General features: G+C 49.2%; 9 protein-coding genes across 9 annotated transcripts; 5 read left to right on the top strand and 4 right to left on the bottom strand.

Moving 5' to 3' along the window:
• Positions 1-147: 147 nt before the first annotated feature.
• N7510_007013 (Zn(II)2Cys6 transcription factor) lies at positions 148-2,547 on the bottom strand (the record flags this gene model as incomplete). The annotated part of the gene is made up of 6 exons (XM_056978938.1): positions 148-335; positions 392-601; positions 657-1,144; positions 1,195-1,396; positions 1,642-1,773; positions 2,166-2,547. Coding segments are annotated over 6 exons (1,602 nt in total), but the record flags the coding sequence as incomplete, so codon positions are not given.
• Positions 2,548-2,646: 99 nt separating this feature from the next.
• On the top strand, positions 2,647-3,189 carry N7510_007012 (uncharacterized protein; the record flags this gene model as incomplete). Its single annotated transcript, XM_056978937.1, has 1 exon — positions 2,647-3,189. The coding sequence occupies one exon, from the start codon at positions 2,647-2,649 to the stop codon at positions 3,187-3,189; it is 543 nt and encodes a 180-aa protein (XP_056831980.1).
• Positions 3,190-4,429: 1,240 nt separating this feature from the next.
• N7510_007011 (glycoside hydrolase family 27 protein) lies at positions 4,430-6,244 on the top strand (the record flags this gene model as incomplete). The annotated part of the gene is made up of 1 exon (XM_056978936.1): positions 4,430-6,244. The coding sequence occupies one exon, from the start codon at positions 4,430-4,432 to the stop codon at positions 6,242-6,244; it is 1,815 nt and encodes a 604-aa protein (XP_056831979.1).
• Positions 6,245-6,781: 537 nt separating this feature from the next.
• Positions 6,782-9,277, top strand: N7510_007010 (uncharacterized protein; the record flags this gene model as incomplete). Its single annotated transcript, XM_056978935.1, has 1 exon — positions 6,782-9,277. The coding sequence occupies one exon, from the start codon at positions 6,782-6,784 to the stop codon at positions 9,275-9,277; it is 2,496 nt and encodes an 831-aa protein (XP_056831978.1).
• Positions 9,278-9,603: 326 nt separating this feature from the next.
• N7510_007009 (SGNH/GDSL hydrolase family protein) lies at positions 9,604-10,392 on the top strand (the record flags this gene model as incomplete). The annotated part of the gene is made up of 1 exon (XM_056978934.1): positions 9,604-10,392. One exon carries the CDS (start codon positions 9,604-9,606, stop codon positions 10,390-10,392), a length of 789 nt encoding a protein of 262 aa, XP_056831977.1.
• Positions 10,393-10,635: 243 nt separating this feature from the next.
• Positions 10,636-12,249, top strand: N7510_007008 (Zn(II)2Cys6 transcription factor; the record flags this gene model as incomplete). The annotated part of the gene is made up of 1 exon (XM_056978933.1): positions 10,636-12,249. The coding sequence occupies one exon, from the start codon at positions 10,636-10,638 to the stop codon at positions 12,247-12,249; it is 1,614 nt and encodes a 537-aa protein (XP_056831976.1).
• Positions 12,250-12,602: 353 nt separating this feature from the next.
• On the bottom strand, positions 12,603-14,222 carry N7510_007007 (uncharacterized protein; the record flags this gene model as incomplete). The annotated part of the gene is made up of 1 exon (XM_056978932.1): positions 12,603-14,222. The coding sequence occupies one exon, from the start codon at positions 14,220-14,222 to the stop codon at positions 12,603-12,605; it is 1,620 nt and encodes a 539-aa protein (XP_056831975.1).
• A 554-nt stretch (positions 14,223-14,776) lies between these two features.
• On the bottom strand, positions 14,777-15,701 carry N7510_007006 (2-oxoglutarate and iron-dependent oxygenase domain-containing protein; the record flags this gene model as incomplete). Its single annotated transcript, XM_056978931.1, has 3 exons — positions 14,777-15,241; positions 15,307-15,498; positions 15,546-15,701. 3 exons carry the CDS (start codon positions 15,699-15,701, stop codon positions 14,777-14,779), a joined length of 813 nt encoding a protein of 270 aa, XP_056831974.1.
• A 1,409-nt stretch (positions 15,702-17,110) lies between these two features.
• Positions 17,111-18,230, bottom strand: N7510_007005 (S1/P1 nuclease; the record flags this gene model as incomplete). The annotated part of the gene is made up of 2 exons (XM_056978930.1): positions 17,111-18,011; positions 18,100-18,230. 2 exons carry the CDS (start codon positions 18,228-18,230, stop codon positions 17,111-17,113), a joined length of 1,032 nt encoding a protein of 343 aa, XP_056831973.1.
• Between the last annotated feature and the right edge of the window lie 1,031 nt (positions 18,231-19,261).

Below are 19,261 nucleotides of genomic sequence, written 5' to 3'. Positions count from 1 at the left end.
ACCAATACTTCTTGTTACGGCTATAAAGGAAGTCTGCTCTTATTATAAATTCTTGTCATACGAGTAAAGTTGGAAGTTTGGGTATCTCTTTATCAAATCATGCTCTGCATTGGATATTTGAATACTTTCTTGAGTTTCCGAAGCAAATCAAGCTGGATACGATGTCCCCGGCACAGGCAAAATTTCCTGCCGATCCATCATACCAACAAGATCTCCATCCATCATAAACTCACCGAGTTCCATTCCAAATGGAGAAAAGGTCAAGTCATTGGCAGATACAATGCGGTTCCCAGTGAGCCCGTGGAACGATGGAGTCGCAACATCGTGGTGCGTTTCTAAAAATGAGCATTAACATTTTTGTACTCACAACGTGAACAAAGAGAAAACTAACCAGGGTCATTGAGAGCCTTATTACATTGCTCGAGATAGTACCTGCATCGATCGATAAGACGGTTGCCCTCGTCCAGTTTGGACAGAGCCGCAACGGCCCGGCAGGGGTACTGCTTTGCTTTGCTGGCTTGCGCGGTCATCGGGGTGCCGGTTACGCTTGTGTCACGGTAGACCCAGACTGTGCCAATAATTACCAATGCCGCATTAAAAGCTTAGAAGGTTATTAGTACCAACCAGTTGATCATAATAGAGGGAAAGGGGCTTACTATAGTATAAGGAGAACCACCACGCCCCTAGGAGACTCTGTTTCCAGCCCGGCTCTGTTACGACCTGATGGACGATGTCGATGATAGCCATAGCCGAATCGGCACAGATCTGCATGCTGTTCATGCCAATTTGCTGAAGAAGTTTGAGATCCTGGGGATCGCATTCTGTGTTTGCGCTTGCGGCGATGAACTTTACTAGCACCGGCCTATGGAGTAAGACACGGAGGTTGAGATAACGTAAAGTGAGGATGACTCGAAACTTCCAAGAAAAGTACTGGTAGTTGGACAGTTGCCCTTTTGCCATTTCATCCAAGCTAATGATGGAAATGAGTTGCAGTGGCTGGGTTAGCGACCTTTCCCAGGCAAAAAGATGTTGCTCCATGCTGAATATGTGTGCTGCAGCTTCGGTGATTGGTAGCGAGGGATCACAGCCAAGGTTTTGGCCGTAAAGAAGGTCCAAAACATTCCATAGATGTTTGTATAGAGTGCTTGTTTGTCTGTCAGTAATACTAGAAAATGCGGAAGGGATTCAACTCACATGGTGGCATTGAAAAACGCAACACTCAGTACAGAAGTTTCATCGTCCACGAAATCCGAGGGCTTCTCAAATTCTCGCTTGAGTGGCAGATCCAGTTTGACGTAGCTATCAGGAATGGCTGCAGGTCTGCCAAATGTCATGCTTAGAGTCCTGTGGTTCTCACTGGTTAGTATAGACAAGCATCCGTCAGAAAAGCACTGACCTGTCTAGTACTATACAGCCGTACCAAGTCCGCTTTCGAGTTTCCTGTTCAAGATGTGAAAATGTTTTCGATGCATTTCGGGAGTGTAAGCCAAGCTGAAGAGCTCCTTTGACAGCGAGCCCATGAACCGTCCATGCCTGAATGGACTTCTGTGTACCTTGAAGATATTGGCCCATCAAAAGTAGAAATTGAACTGTAAATTATCAGTGATTGGGTGAACCTATGTGCGTAACCAAGCCACTTACCAACTTCCAGTGTTGCGCCACGCAAGATCTCACTCCCACATAAACCAAGACCGCGCTGATAGAACACATCGGACTCAGCGATCCGTGTATCTGCACTGGAACCATCAGGAATAGCGGTAATGGTCGCCATGGCTAATACCATGTTCAGTAGGCCAAGCCACGTCCTTCGTACATGAGTAAAGTTCTCTCGAGCCATCTGATGGTATGTCTCGAGAAAAGCAGGTGGGTATATATAAGGAAATAAGAGACCCGTGTTAGAAAAGTATCGGCAAATTATCTTTAATGTCTCATCTTGAGAAGGCAGTGCATATATGTTGACGTGAGCGCGTTTGTCTCGGCCATTGATTTGACCTGACCGAGACGGAGGCCGTGATGCACTCACGAAGCCCCCGTCTGCCGCGCCAGGGGACATGAGGTACCCCTGCTGAACAACCGCACGGGATAGGTGCCGCAGAAATGCGATATTTGAAGATGGACCTATTATGGGGTAAGCTGAGAAAACTACTCGGATGAATTGAACATACCAAAAAACCCAGAATCCTCTTCGTTCGCAAATGTCACCGCTCCCATAGCATCCACTGAGTCCTCCGTACCCGTCAAGTCTGGCACATGACCAGCAACAACTCGTTGACTCCCCTCATATTCACTCGGTTGCAATACTTGCCCAGGGCCCTGATCCACCTTCGTGATCAGTCCTGCAATGTCATCTTTGACAGTGGACAATGAGTCTTCAAGCTTCCTAACCCGGTCCTCCAGCCCATGCAGGTAATCTTTCTGCACAATTACATTTGTAGCGGTCGTCGGCGGCGTGTAGATACACTCGAAGCCCAAATCCCGGCACAACGAGCAGAGCGGCCGGTTGCCGTCGCACCGGGATTTGCGCGTTCGGCAAGCATCACAGGCGACGGCTACGCGACGTCGCTTAGAAGTTGGTGTCTGCGCAACATCCAGGGGGGATCATCAGATACGTGGGCCATTTTTCGCATCGAATAGTCTCAAGGGAATATGCGGTACGGTTGCTGCGTTTCCGACTTAGCCCCTACGCTGGGCGGGGAGCGGGCGGGGAGTGGTCGGAACTCCCGGAGGGAGTCGGTGGAGCGGGTTGTAGAGGGTCTGGTCTCATGGGTGTATACTCCGCGCGTCCGCGGCAAGGCCGTCGCGCTGGCCACCTCAGCCAACTGGGCGTTCAGCATGGAGCTGGCTCTGTTCGTGCCCTTGGCCTTCACCAACATCCGCTGGCAGACTTACACCATCTTCGGTTGTTTCCTAGTAGCCATGCTGATCCACGTCTTTTTCATGTTCCCTGAGACTGCGGGTAAGACTCTGGAGAAGACCGAGCAGATCTTCGAGGATCCCACTGGTATTCCGTACATCGGTACCCCGGCTTGGAAGACCTTCCACGACACCAAGCGCACCATTGCTGCTGAGCACAGTGACGTCGAGGTCCTGGGTGAGAAGCTGAGAGCGAGTGTGAAGCGTGCGCTCTCCACTACGTACTCGGAGAATGTCACCTCCGGCAGTGCATGGATGGGAGATATGAGTGTATGATTGAAATTGGAGTATAGTTAATCTCGCCTTCACCGAAATATTTTCAGGTTACTATGCCGAAGCCGTTAGTTTACTAAGAAAATTCCTAGCTAAATAGAACCGACTACGAGAGCTATATCATCCGTATCCTATATATACATCTCAAACATGGTTGAAATGGGAAACGGGCGTGCTAGAATGAATGCGTAGATTAAATAGAAAATTGAATATGCCATGTTCGCCTTCATTTGCTAAGCTCCCAGACGATCTTGCCATCGCAAGTTATCTAGTTCCACGCTAAATGCCCATTGGATTCATACCATTGCTCTGCCATGCTGATGAGTGAAGAATATTTCTCCTATCATATTCGGCGCAACTGATAAAATTAATTAGCTCGCGATCCACGAGATGCTAGGTACAATCTACGGATGGTTCTATACCGCTGTTTTGGCTTGAAACAGATCGAGAATACCTCTTGATCTTTCGAAATGTCCCCCTCTTATGAGGCGGAATTCGGTCATGTCGAGGGAAGAGTCGATTGCCCGTTTGGGCTGATTGAGATCAATTTCCAGCGCGGGGACGAAGGAACTATCACCTTGGAACTTCTCTTCCCATTGGTACGTCTGAGATCGTGAGACTTGCTGCAATCTTGAAGCAGACCGAAATATTCCGTGAAGGCAAGTCGAAAAAATACTGGGAGGCGGCCACGTTAGGATCAATCACGGGTCTTACAAGCTGGACCTTCAATTGTAGTTGTTGGAGATGCACCAACGACTACCTTGGTTGTCTATATTTTGTCGGTTGGATTAATATAGAACTGTAGAGGCAAATGATCTTCAATTGAAGGCTTAGTCTAATGTTCAAAAAAGTCGAAGTCAAAAAAGGTGATTCCGTTGCCCGTTTATTGGCGGGTAATGGATAACTCGTATGGGTACGACTGCCGATCATCGAAAACATTGACCGAGATTCGCCCCGGCCAAAAATCCGGGAGGGTAGTGGGACCTACCCCGCATGACACGGAAAATAGGGTAAATAACACTTCCAAGGTACTTCCCCCGGACTAGTCTCTGCAGGACCCTCCAAGAACTTGCGGATACTACACAACGCGGAAAATGTGAGTAGTTGGACCGGGAATCTCACCGTCTGAAACCTTACAGAGCGGCGCTTCAGAAACATGTATAAACAACTGCTGTGGGGGCAATTCGCTAGGTCAGCACTGTGATCTCAGTCAATCGATCTGGGGAAAATTAAGAACTCCACCATGTTTGCAATCATTCTGATTGGGATCACTTCGGTTGTTCCACAAGTCGTGGCTCAATGGAACTGCGGCGGGACCAGCTACACGCCTGGGTCAATCAAATTTACGAAGGAATGCCACGACGCTGTGGAGAACTGCATCAGCCAATTCGCCGCGAACGCCAGCCAGGTCAATTGCCAAGGTGCGGCAGGAAATCTCTACATGCAGCAACAGGCATCTGGCGGTAGCAACAGCGACTACACAAGTGCCTTTGAAGATATCCTCGATTTTTGTCTGCTGGATGGATGGACGACAGGAACTTGGGATGATGGCAGTGATGGCCAATGGTTTTGGATGGCTGCGGAGTCCGGATGTTACTCTCAGGATGGAACAATTGGCACATCCGGACCGGGTTTCTGCATTCAAGACCGGACGGACACCGTTGTAGATGGCTGTTATCCCCAGCCTGCGCCCAACTCTGGGCCACTACAGGTTCTCCGCACTGCGAAGACTGCCAATGGCTTTACCTCATCTGGCCGAGGCTGGAATTCATGGGGGATCGAGGCTCTCTCCGACCCAACGATAATTCCGGGTTGGACAGGCGCAAACCAGCAGAGTGTCCTGGACCAATGTACCGTACTATCGAGGCCAGAGTTTCGGAATATGGGCTACGACTTGTGCAGCTTGGATGCGGGCTGGAACACGAACGATGTCGATGATTATGGGCGGATCCAGTACAACAACACGGAATTTAACCTACCTCAGTTGGCGCAGGAACTCCATGCAAAGGGTTTGAAGCTGGGCGTCTACGTGATCCCAGGAGTTCCCTGTGGTGCAGCCAACCGCACGATCAAGGGGACGAACATCCTTATCGGCGATGTACTCAATGGCAACAACGACGGGCTTGACTACTGCGACTGGGACTTTTCCAAGGACGGCGTGCAGCAGTGGCATGACTCTCTGTTAGAGCTCTGGACATCCTGGGGGATCGACATGATCAAGCTCGACTTTCTTACGCCGGGAAGCCCGTCGAATGGCGCAAACCTACCTTGCAACAACAGCGCCGCGGTGGAAGCATATCACAAGGCGATCGCCAACTCTGGTCAGCAAGTTCGTCTGGATCTTTCGTGGAAGCTGTGCCGCAATGAAACGTACCTGCCTCTCTGGAGCTCCTTCGCCGAGTCGATGAGGACTGACCAGGATATCGACAACTACGGTACAAATACCTTCCTTGCGTGGCAGGTTGTCCAGCGGGCCATTGAAAACTACCGGCAATACATCTCGCTGCAGAAGGAACGTAATGTACCAATCACGATATACCCAGACATGGACAATTTATTCGTCTGCAACCCTCAGAACCTGACAGGTGTGAGCGACACAGAGCGAGTCACGATCATGAACCACTGGCTCGGCGCTGGTGCAAATTTGGTTCTCGGTTGCGATCTCCGCCACATTGATGCACTGGGCACCAAGCTGCTGACAAGCAGTCAGAGTGTTTCATTCGCCAATTTTGCCGCAAAATATCCTATGCAACCTAGAAATCCAGGTACGGGGAACAACTTGGCGCAGCAGGTGCAGGCTTGGATTGGAGGACCGGATGAAACATCCAATGCGTATGTCTTGCTCGTCAATTACGGACCGGATCAGGGCTCCGGTGGATTTAATACTTCGCTTTCAGGAGTCCAGGAGGTGACTATCTCACTGAATGATCTTGGTATTTCTGGAAAACAGTGGAAGTTTACAGATGTCTGGAATAGTAACTCGAGCAGAGTCTCGAGTTCTTTCACAGCATACCTAGGCGAGGGAGAGTCCCAGTTGCTCTATCTGGAAGGCCGATAGGGGATGCTCACTCAAAACGAGTCTAAAGCAGAGATCACTGGCACAAGGCTCGTTCCCATCTATAGTCGACACTATTATAATTACACGAATTTGTAAATCGACAATATTTGTTCTCTCCATGGTGAAGAATTACTATAATATTCGTTGGCAATAGCTCGTAGTGGAGAATTTTTAAGAAGTGTAGATGCCTCGAATGAAGCAGGTTTGTTGATATTCAGTTCGGCCCTGTAGTTGCCCTATCCTTGCGAGGTCCCTTGGCCAGCGCAGTGTGGACTGGTACGCTTCACGACCTAGATTTGAGTAGTCCTAGTCGGCTGGCAATACTTCGGGATTTCCGAACTTGGAGCCCAAGCCATTAGGTCGGAAGAAAGCTCGATTGAATCCCCACATAGCCTTGGATGGGCGGAACAATTCTCGGTGTCTCTTCCCTAGTCCTCATGTCAGCCGTCACCAAAACGCCAACAATGAAATACTATAAATGTCCGTACCCCCACCTATCTACATACGTAGTATTACATTAAACTGAACCATATCACTATGGCCACCAATTCGGATTCCGGCTCGATTGTATTTACGCCTCCCCTGGGCGAGTCCGTGTTTATGACTGCAGGGAGCTCCTCTCTCATCCTCTCGGCAGCCAGTTCACGATCTGCCGACCTTTTCGCCCAGATTGGTGACGAAATTTCACCGTTGAAGAGTATTGAGCGTGTGTTAGCCCTGGGTGAGCTCCAGGTGTACCAGGCGTCTTTGAATGCAATTTCCTGCGATGCCACGGAGGTTTCCATCTTTGAGCACGCGAATGGCGGACGACAACTCCTGGGCACGATTTCCCTCGTGTGGTCTACAGAACCCAAGGCGACCGAGCGGGACTTTTGCACTAAGGTCGTTCTGGATGAAAGTGAGAATTTCAAAAGTCAACGACTTGAGTGGCTGGAGCAGGACCAGTGGGAAGGGTGGGCCTGGTATCGTCCCCGCGACACTTGGATTGAGGCATCATTCACTTCCTTGCGCGAGTTGTCTCCACAGGTCACGACTCACTCACTTCTGCTGCGCCCGACAACCCCAGCCAACGACCCACAGTCGGTGTTCGCCGTGTTCCCTGCCTCGTCGAGTGAAGCATTTGTCACATTAAGCGCCGCTCGCGCTGATGAAACCCCGGGGATCTATGCCCGAGTGAGACGGGTGAAGAAAGGCGGAAATATTGATGTATTTGTCACCGGAAAGCTTGGACACAAAATAAATCCAGTCACGATTATTCGGGGGGCCATCGATCTAGCACGCGAAAAGTACGGTCTCTCAACCGCACCCTTCCAGACCGACACAGATGGCAATAACCCTTTCAACCGCCTGGGATTCTGTACTTGGTCCAGCATTGGGGAGAATGTACCGCTTACCTATGACTTGGTAAAAAATCTTGTGCGGTCACTGCGGCAAGACAAGGTCCCCATCGGTACTTTCATCATTGATGACGGTTGGCAAGATATCCGCACTGGTCGAAATGGTGCAGACACCTCGCGTGGTCTCTGGACCTTTGGCACATGGCCTGAAATGGGATGCAGTCTTTCAGAGGTTGTGGAATTGGTCAAGGACACTCTGCCCACAGTACAGGATGTGGGTGTATGGATGACACTCTACGGATACTGGAACTCTGTCGCACCCGACTCCCCTCTGGCAAAGAAATACGAAATGAGAGCCTTCTCCCTAAACCCAAATAACCTGCCGGGAATTCCACAGCCTCTCGGCGGATTTGATACCCATCAGACTTGCTCCATCGCCGACCCCAAAGACCGGGTTTACTACCTTCCTCCCAAACACCGAGCTTACGACTTCTGGAAAGATTACTTCTCATCTTGCGCCGAAGCCGGTGTATCGTTTGTTAAGGTCGACAATCAAGCCTACGGCAGCTTTCTGGACGGCGTTGAAGGAGGCGAGGAGTTCGTTGCCATGTGGGACGGAATGACCAAAGCAGCGAACGAAGTATTCGGTGAAAACCGTGTCATCCACTGCATGGCACACTACGAACGGATGTTCAACGGAGATATTGGCCTGGGAGCAGCGACTAATGGGAAGAAGGTCGTGTTCCGAAACTCGGATGACTTCGGCCTCCCGCGTCCCAACGTGCACCGTGACCATATCCGCTATAACATCTACAACGCCCTTCTTACCAGCAATTTATGCATCGTCCCAGATGTGGATATGTTCATGACCAATGCTCAGTGGCCAGCGTACCATGCCACACTGCGTGCCTTTTTCGACGGCCCAGTGCTTGCGGCGGACAAACCAGGATCATACGATTCCCACATCCTCGAGAAACTTATCGGCTTCTCACCCGCTTCTGGAACGCATGAAGTGATCAAAACCGAGAATGCGATCAGACCGCTGTGTAGGAATGTTTGGGAACGATTCCTGGATGCGGGAGTTGGTCCTGCGCTGAAGGGAACTTCCTACATCCCCAGCTGCAGTTCTGCGAACATTGTGCTCTGGAACTGCCGCGCGGAGGCTCAGGACGATGCTGTTGATATAATCTACTCAGAAGATATGCTCGACGCCTTGGATCTGCCCACCGTGTCCAAAGAGACCGACATGGCAGTTTGGGTTTCCCATGCTGCAAAAGCCAGATCTGTGACTGTGAACGCTTCGACCAGTGAGAAAAAATTGTCGCCTGTACTAGCAATCCGCCTACCTCCGAAGGCCGTGGAGATCCTCACCATTGCCCCATACCATGCTGTCGGAGAGGCAACGATAGCTTGCCTTGGCCTAATCGACAAGTACGCCGGACTGGTTGCCATTGCAAAATTGGAAGTTTTGGGCACCCGACTTTGTGCAAACATTCGCTACCAAGGAACTCTCGGGTTTTTGATATCCGAAAGTGGAAACTTAGAAAAGGAACTTCGAGTTACCCTGGACGGAAAAGAAGTTCCTTTCACTACGGCACGTCAGTCAGAGGAGCTGTACCTTGTAAAGGTTAATCTGAACACAGCGGGATTTTCTCTTGGTAGAGACTACTACGCTGTTAAGATTGGTTTCTCATGATTGCTTTCGCGCGCTCTCTCTCTCTCTCTCTCTCTCTCTCTCTCTTATAAATATAGAAGATTATCCGCAGAAAGTCCCACCTCCCGTATTTGGTAGTCCATTTTCAGATTTCAATCAATTTTCTGGATCGGATAAAGGCGGAGATACGCTCGATTGGGACCACAGTGTTCTGCCGAGAATCTCGCCGGGATCGATCGTTTCTTTCACCTTAGTTTAGTAGAGACGTCAGCCCGCTCTTTTACTCAGCGAACACATCTATTCATCTGAATTCTCCTGTTTATCGTGTGTGAGGATCTAATTCCCGTATTCCTACCCCCTGTACAATCATGGTTCACCCAAACCCCCTAACGTCCGATAAGATCATCCTCTTCGGCGACTCCCTGACCGAACAAAGCTGGAACCAAGAATTCTCTTTCAATCTCTCGCCAGCATTGCAGCATGAATATTTTCGCAAATTACAAATTCTTGCGCATGGCTATGGAGGCTATAATAGTGAACATGCGCGACATATCCTGGAACCCATGCTCAGCGCCGAAACCGCTGGAGGCAGTCGAATCAGATTACTAGTGATCTTCTTCGGAACCAACGACGCGGTCGAACCTACAAATACTCGGCAGCATATTCCTATACAACGCTATGCCGAGAATCTGCGATTTCTGACGGTCCACGCACTCGATCGGGGTATCGACGTGATCTTAGTTGGACCAGCTCTTGTTGGGGAACACGTTCTGGATCACTCCAACCAAGTGCACAGGGCATATTCGCAAGCTGTGAAACAAGTCGCACAGGAACACGATGTGCCATTTGTGGATTTGTGGACCGAGTTTCAAACGTACACCAGATCATCTTCGAGCGGTGACGATCGCCAGGGCGGCAATGAGAGCGTCGACGCGAACCGGACAAACAACTTGACCGATCTTCTTGCGCCGGATGGAGTGCATTTCTCTGGCCAGGGATATCACATTTATTATAAGCTACTCCTTCGTACTATCCGCGAATCGTTTCCTTCTTTGCGAACAGAGGATCTGCCAACGGTCCTGCCGCATATCTACGATATCGACGAGGCGGACTTGCCAGAGTCCCTATGGCGCCCTGTTGCGATAAAGGATCACTAGTCCCAGCTACTATAGAAATCTATTCCTAGACATTGATATAATAGTCATCTACAGCATCTCTAAATCGATGCCTCGCCTCTCTTGGTTCATTTAGCCGCGGTGCGACTCACCCCGCACGAACGCACGGACGGAACCATAATTCCAACCAAAACTGCACTTTCTGTTTAGTCCAGTTCAGGGATGACCGAAGTTGCCGCCAGAGTTCCGCGTCGCTTTTCCATCCTTCAACAACCTCTTATCAACATGCCGTCAAAGCGCGCTTGCGACTGCTGTAACATCCGCAAGGTCAAATGTAACGGCCAGCAACCGTGCCACCGTTGTTCGCAGCATGATCTGCAATGCACTTACCTTCGCACACGCCGAAAGAGCGGTCCAAACCGTTTGAGACCCTCATCACTAGCCAAGATCGAGGATCACCAGAGATCGTCGTCAGCATGCCACCTAGGACAACAACAACAACTTGATTTTCCGAGTCCGAGTCCATCAGCACTCGATGCTTGGATGCCTCCACCCCTTCCAGTGAAGGTCACGCTGTCGGCATTAACACGCGTGCTACGCATTTACCAAGACCACCTGTACGGAATATGGCCACTATTGAATGCAGAAGAGCTTATCGCTCAGATGGAGAGAAATCCCCATAATCCGGAGACCCATACACTGGCTGCTGCAATCTGTGGAGCTACCTTGTCCCATCTGAATCAGACTGTCTACGATGACTCTGAATGCAACGACCCAAATCTACCTCAAATGCTAACGGCCGACTCATTTGCTCAACAAGCGCGACGTTTGCGAGGGACCTTCGATTACATGGAGCATGTCACTCTTAACTCTGTGCTCACTTCCTACTTTCTCCATATCTACTACGGGCGTCGGTCGGGGCGTGAGCAGACCGCCGCATTTTATATTCGAGAAGCCATTACTTTCGCCAACCTTTTGGACATGCACATCGAGACGACCTATGTGCAACCACAATGGACTCCCCGAGAGCGGCAGGTCATGCGCAAATTGTACTTCCTTCTCTTGATGACGGAAAGGTTTTTGTGCATTCGCTACGGACTACCTACCGTCTTGGAACCAATTGCATTGCCATCGACAGACAACGAGGACTACCCAGACTTGGTAACAGGCTTCCTCAACCTCGTCACTTTGTTCCATACCCCTGGCAGCGACTTCTTCAACAAATGGACTGCACAAGGCACCAGCGTTTCCTTAAGCAGCAAGCAACTTCTCCTTATACAGCGGGAGCTGGAACTCCCAACGGAAATTCCGCAGTGTGCCAATGATATCCAGAAAGTCGACATCGTTGCCACGCAGCACTGGATCCGCTCCCTGATCTGGAAGTTGTCCATCCAATCTGGTTATGTCGCCGCTCAGGCGCAACCGGGTCGCAGAGAGATGAGTGTTTCATATCCGGTGCGGATTGCACAGGATGCTCTGGCCGGCTTGGAACTCCTCCCAATCTCGGCTTTCGAAGTTCATGGACCAGGTATGGAAACTAAAATATACGAAATCACGGACGCGCTAGCGGATTCCATACTATGCCAGGAGCCGGTTGAAGATTCATCTGGAATGGTAGTGGGACCACGCGAGACCCTCCAGGCTCTAAGCAATCTGCTGTTCTCGACTGCCGCCACGAACTCAGAGCTGCGCAGTACACTTACACAAAAGCTTGACCGAGTTTTTGAATTAACTTCAATACCACCAGTGGTGGAAAATGAAGCAGACCCCGTGGATGACTCTGTCATTTTCCAAAATGAAAACGATAATTGCCTTCCGATTGAATTTTCGCCTCTTTTAACTGCAGATTTTGCGGCGCTCATTTCGTGTAGCGGAGACAACATTTTCCCTGTGGAGTGATTACTACTGAACTATAGTCAGGAGTAAGGTGGACCTACGTACATGATGACGCTGGCAGCTCTCTGAGGGTTTCGAGACAATAGGCCATGTTTTCAGTGGAATTAATATATGATTTGACTTAAATACACTCAGATTCAGTGGCCGAACTATGATTGCACATTCATATAAAACCGATTTTTAAGAATCGAACGTGGTAGTATCTCCGATTTGCTCCACTCCAGTAATGAGAGATGTCGCTCAAAATTTCGAAAGGCAGCATATGAAAATTCAACAGAACTACACAATAGAACCTCCAATATGCACATCATAGTTACTCTTATGCCCATAGGTATTGTCCGGGGCGTGTTAACAAACTACTCGTCCAGATTGCCAATGACATAGCTCTTAAACTCCCTCGCGGGCACCTTTCTCTCAAACATCAGATCCAGCTCCTCGTATGTCCGAGATTTCGTTTCAGGTAGCCTGAAATAGCACCAAGTTAACGAGAAGACAGAAATGCCGGCATAAAGAAATTCGATCTTGGCACCTGCGTTCGCCGCCCCGGGATTGAGTAGATATGGCCCGATAACGGTAGTAACCAATCCGGTAAATGCGTCAATCATCGTAGCCATGGCAATGGTTTTAGATCGTAGCTTTGTTGACGGTGTCTCGCAGACAATAACATATGTCAGCGGACCCAGGGTCATCTGCCAAACAAAGGCTAGAATCACTAGCAGAACTGCCTGAGCCCATGCATAAGCATGGTTGGTGGAGTAGTCATGTGCGAAGCACATGATGGCGACAATGAAGAGAATCGTCACAATGGAGCTCATGGCGAAGATATAGCAGGGGCGCCGACCAAAGTAGATTAGGGGAATGGCAGACATCAAAGTGCCGACGAAGCCCATGCCATTCAAACCGACTCCCATATCAAAAGACTGGATATTGTTCAGACCGGTTTGTTCAAACAGATACGTCCCGAAGCCGACAGGGTTGCCCGAGAAGTTTTGTATGACAAAAAGCATGATGCATATCTCCATGCGGCGGCGATTGGGTCCTTTCCAGCAGTCTGAATATGAAGTACCGACATCCAACTGGTGCTCAAGGATGTCGGTTTTGACCATCATGGCCAATGTTTCCTGCAGGTCCACCTTTGGATGAGGCTCACTGAGACTTCCCAGAGATTTCAGGGCATCTTCCATGCGGTTCTCTCGGATTAACCACCACGGTGACTCCGGGGCAAACCCTAGGCCTGCTAGCAACACGACAGGCCATATCCACTGGATGGCGAACGGGATGCGATAGGCCCACTCGTCTGTTCGCGAGATGAAACCCCGAGTCACGCCAGTCTGAATGAACTGGCCCATCACATAGCATAAATTAATATACCCCGTCAGAAATCCTCGCAAACGCATCGGAAGTACCTCCGAGGCGTATGTTGTGGCAATCACACAGTAGCTGCCCCAGATAATTCCGGAGAGATACTGCGACGCAGTCAGAACGCCAATGTTGGACGCAAAGAATTGCATAAACGTCAAGACAGCGGTCAAGCAAAGGGAGACCGCAAAGGTTTTCTTGCGTCCGAACCGTTCCATCGGAAAGGTCACCAAGTAGGCACCGAGGATCTGCCCAACAAGCGATCCCATGGACAGGGCTACCTGCCACTTGGCAGGGATCTGCCAGCCGTGACCTTCATAGTAGACGCCAAAGTGCTGTCGAAATGCCGGTAGAGCATAGAAATTACCCGTGATCTCGATGTCGTAGGCGCGCATGATGATGGATAAAGAGATGAACATGGACCAAAGCGCACCCTTGCGATAAATGACGAAGGCTTCCCAGTATCCGAGTTCATGCTCGGTGGCCGTGCCACGGTTGGCCATCTCGCGGTTGAGATCGTCGTCCATCTTGCCGTTACCCATATCTAGAGCGTTGCCTTTCTCCATGTCAAGCTGAGAAGCAGGCTCCGTCGAGTCGATGCACTCCGTGGTTCCCATGATGAGCGGGCAGGGTGTTGATTCAATTCGAGTTATAGGTGGTAATGACTCGGTGATATTGAGTTGGGGGATCGACGCATTCTTATATGTTTTGTGGTGTCACATTCTTTACGATAAAGAAACCAATCCCAGCGGTAGGATAAAAAATGCGGGGAATTTGTGGGGGAGTTGCCTCTCCCACACAACATCCAACATCCATTCGGAAGGTTTCATTTTCTGGGGAACCTAAAAATGAGAATATGAACCCTTTGTCATTTGACTGTGCGAATGGCGAGCTTGATCTAACCAATAGGCTCAGAAATTGATCCGATGAACTGGCCGTCACGCTGATTTTAGCCCCGCGTCAACCGCCGAGAATCAGGCCGAGCCGGCGCGAGCAACGGCAGCCGACAAGGAGAAGTGGATCACGCATTCCTTATGGATCCTGTCGCCAATTCCCGATTATGTATGTCAAGACTTGATTGTAGAATTAAAGATTGTTCGGGTTGGGCTTGGTGTTTCTAGCCTAATACCCGTCGTTTATTAAGGGTCTTGAGGCAGAAATTGCTGTCCGCTCAAATTGCAGGAGCAGCGCAAGAAATTCCGAGACTTAGTCTCGGGTGTTTATCTGCTTGGGAAGGACCGAAAACCCGATGCACGCAGGCGCGGACCTTACTTCTTCCAAAGAGACGTTGCATTCGAGTTCCAGCAAATACAACGACTTCATCCATAGCGGCAGGCACACGCAAAAAAGACGCCTCTTGACCTACACCTTCACTGCCACGCTTATCGGTAGAATCTAGGTCGGCCACTGCTAAGCCATCATGGTCTCCAGGGCACCGAAGTAATATCGTTAGGGTGCCGACATCCATATGCGGAGGATTGTAATCGGTTTCCTCTAACGACAGTTTTCGAGGATCATAGTAGTGTAGACCTATTGACTCATGGTCAAGTATGGGCGTTCCGGTCAAAAGTATATCGGAGTTGAGGATGTCATGAGATAACACGTGGAAAAGCTCGCCACGCAAAAGTCTCCACTCCTTTAGTTTGTAAATTTGATTAGTGGTGGTACGATTTAGGGAAGGGATGCGGTGGAGTTCCCTACATTGTGCAATGCTCTGATGCTGAGATAAAGATCTGAAGGAGGAGGGATCCGATTTTCCTGCTCCTTATTCCCAAGAAAATATATACTTTCTTTAGGTATTGGCTTCTCGCCACGAATAAGCTCCGTGCCAAATGCTGAGTATCCCTTGGTTGAGTGTTTTGTTTCCTTTGGAAGCTGGAAAAAGGTCTGGGCCTAGCAAACGTCATTTTGAGCTCGGAACAATTGAAAGAGAGGCTTACAGTATGCAATATCCCTTGAGCGAAAGCCTTATTGAGCTCGGGGGCCCGTAAGACAAAAGCGCCGTACTTGAGAAGAGCAAGTCTTAGATTTGAGATTGTCGTAGGGTTCTGCATTTCAGCAAGGTCAAACAGAGGAAGGCAGTCTTTGGTAAGCATGTTGGCTAGAGCTACAGACGAGAAAAAGATGCTCGGTGAAGGAAAGGGACCCCGCGCACGGGAGGAGAAAGAATTCAAAGACCCGAATAACAATCCTTGTCTACGCGCCGCCTCAGCGGGAATACACTCCACTTAAAACAAACCAATAGGTTGGCGGGGTTTCAAGTTTCTTTCATAGAATTTTGTGTTAGGCCTGGTTTCCCTGTGAATATTACTGCTTTCAGCCTTGGAAGAGACTATATCTTCGCGAAATGCACTTCGACAAAAAGAGAATCATCATCATACATTGACAGTCGGGAAACTGGAATTTCTCTCTACAAACGGTTCCGCCTTTTTAGGCATCACCTGCGATGACATCCTTAAGCCCATTCGACCATGCAGCGAGGGGTGCGAAACCCTAACTCCAGCCTTTTACCGAATGATAGTATTTTGAGAGGACCAAGTCTCTTGTTTACTACGAGTAAACCCCCAAAAACACTCTAACACAATCTGAGGAAGGGAGAGAATTCACTCCGTCTCCGTCAGCAGTGCTCGAGCAAGAAGGTCTTGTTGCCGAGACTTTTGATGATGTGGGATTTCTATCATTTTTTTTTTCGTGAATAATACATCCAATCTCCCCGGATCCAACTTGAATTACACAGAGACTGCTTTCTCCGCGGAGTAGAACCAGGTCCTCAGCTTTTGCTCGGATTTTTTCCCAAGGCTCAATTTGTGGGACATGGCGTCCACGAAGAATATTCGCGAGACGCTCAGCGATGAGTACTCAAATATGGTGGCATTCAAGGAACAGCGGAAGAAACGCGAGAGAACGATTTTAGAACTAGCCAAGCCGGAGCATACGTAGGCGGTATCTGCTGATGCATATAGTAGTTTCAATACATCTCACGAGTATGATAGAAATACTTGGAGATATAGGCTAAGAATACATAAACTATATAGCTATCCCTGTCCTCCATATTTGCTCTGTTCATAGTTCATTAGGGACGTACTAGCTAGGTTAGGCTGTTTATCCTTGCCTATAACCTATCGTGGGCCGACGAATTGGGCCTACGACCCAGCCCATCAGTGAATATGCATACACTAAAGCCCCATTTGCTGCCTCCATAAATGCGATTACCATGTTGTTTAGGAGGGGGTTTCCAGCGCTGAACAAGAAATACAAATGCCTGAATCTTGTTCTTCCATCCATCTAGCTACAAATCCTCCATTTTGTGCTACCATGGATCGCAGAATATCCTCATCGGGCTTGACCGACTGAAGTCGTCTCGTGCCAGACTCGCGCAGCTTATTCGCCTCGCTACCATGTATGCTTGCAGCAAGCTTATAATGGATAATGGATTCAGATTTGATGATCAACCGTTATATTCATGGACGCATCAGCAATCGCCATTCCATCGCGAGATTAACCTTCAATGATCATGCTTTCCAGAGCCACAACACGATCCTTCCATGGCTGCTCTAGCTAGCTTGGCACGACTCAGCGGACGAGGCTCTGGTAGAAACTCACGCCCAAGAAGGTCCGGATATTGAGCTGTGTCTCGGGCCTCCTGGTCAGACCCTTCGAGATCTCGCTTGGCAATCTCCGAGTTATAGACCATGTTGAGCCAATTACCTAAACGGTAGCCACCCTTTGCAATTTGAAGCTCAATGGTGCCGATGACGGAATTGTAATATGTAGGATAGAGATCTCCAGTCTCCAAGGCAGCAGCTCCATCTGGCATGACAACACTGCAGACAAAGGCATTGGCATCCGATGCCCAACGAGTGGCTGTGGCAATAGCATCACTGATGCTGTCTCCTTCAATCCAGCTTGCAGCCTGGGATTGATAGCTGCCCGAATTGATCTCGGTGGTCAATGTCTTAGCCCACGACTGTGCATCCGACAACGAGTCGCCACCAATCAACTGCTCGGGCATATATGTATCCCAATCAGAGTGGAGATTGTCACTATAGCCGTTGAAGGTGACTTCAATATCGTTTCCACCAACCTTGTAGGCCTCATCATGCAGCGGTTGTGTTATATCGCCGACGAAGTGTACAAGGAATCGGAGAGCCTCGGCGACGTTGGCAGTGCTAAGTCGGCCGTCACCTACACGCTGTGTATAGTTGGCGACGGCAGAAACTGAGCAGCCCGAATTACCGCAGTCGCGATCGTAGTCTACATTGCAGCTCGATGGAGGGTTATCCTCAGCATCAATGAAGTGTAAGGGTGCTGACCATTCGCCGGCAGTTGTTTCGCGATAATCGTCGGCCCAAGAGGCAATGTTGGCTAGGTACGAGCTAGAGGAGTCACCGAGGACTCCTTGTGCCCTTGAAATCCATTAGCATTAAGTATGTAAGTAGGGTATTTGCTATCCAGAAACACTCTCATTGCTCTGAAGCTTACTGTAAGACTTACCATGACGCCGTTTCAGAAGAGACGTAATTTTGGGCAACATAAGCAACGGTTGCGTGACCCAATACACCCCATGCAGCCACCCCATTCGCGGTTCCAAAAGCGACCAGAGCAATCCTGGAAAGAGGCGCCATTGTGGAGAATGCTTTCGTAGGATAATACTCTTGAGTATGCTGGTTGGAGGCTGTCAGAATACTTCACTGTGGTAACGGTGTATATTTTCGCAATGCTTTGGCTGGGGCATAGCTGTGATTATATATGTTCGCTCCTATTATTATAGGCGGAGATTCAGTTACATTTGATTGTTTTAGGGCGAAACGGACCAATATTGAACCCCGTGCCAGATTTATTATGCTTTCCGACGTTACAGCACATGATAATTATTCGAAGAGTGGTGTGAATGATGCTTCGAGGACATATAAGTGGTCAGTATCAATAGGTACATTTGGGTTGACTACGCCACTACCATTAGTTCTGCTAAGTTGGCGAGATCTGCGCTGCAGGGCACTGAAATACAGCGAACGTATGGTGTTGAATAGGAGAAGAGTTAATATCTCGCGGCGCATGCGTTATCTTGTTTGTTTGATAGGTTGGCATAGATAGCCCGCGGTTCTTGGCAAGCTAGCTGAGTGCAACGCTAACTTCGGCGGCACCGTCTGTTTTCATGTAGGAGTAGTTCCTTGGCAGCACCCGTGAAGATTTTAGTTTAAACAGGACGGCAGGACTAAGAAAGTGAAAGAAACAAGAGGGAAAAAAATACAACAGGAGACTATGGGAAAGTAGTCACTTAATTTGCATAAAGCCTGCCTTCAGAAAACTGCAGCACCAAGGTAGCTGGGAACACACATTTCTGAACTTCACTTTGAACTTTTTCAACATAAGATCGCTAGAGATCTAATTGCGTTTTTCCCTTTGGCTCAATTGGCTTATGGTAACACAGCCATGGGAACGAAAGATAATAATGATGAGTGACCTATCGCTATCATTCCAGTCCCTCAAAAACAAGGGCAAATATGTGTCGCAAATTGTTCATGGTGGCAAAATGCTCCTATAGCTCAATTGGTCTAGAGCGCGAAGCTTATGTAATCATCCTTTACAGGAACTTACATGCATTACCACCTTCGAGGTTCGCAGTTCAAATCTGCGTGGGAGCATGTTTTTTGGA

The sequence above is a fragment of the Penicillium lagena genome, assembly GCF_028827675.1.
Source record: "Penicillium lagena strain IBT 129212 chromosome Unknown utg000005l_segment0_segment0, whole genome shotgun sequence".
Classification (NCBI taxonomy): Eukaryota; Fungi; Ascomycota; class Eurotiomycetes; order Eurotiales; family Aspergillaceae; genus Penicillium; species Penicillium lagena.
Note: the sequence above shows the minus strand (reverse complement) of the source record. Positions and strands in the feature narration are given on the sequence as shown.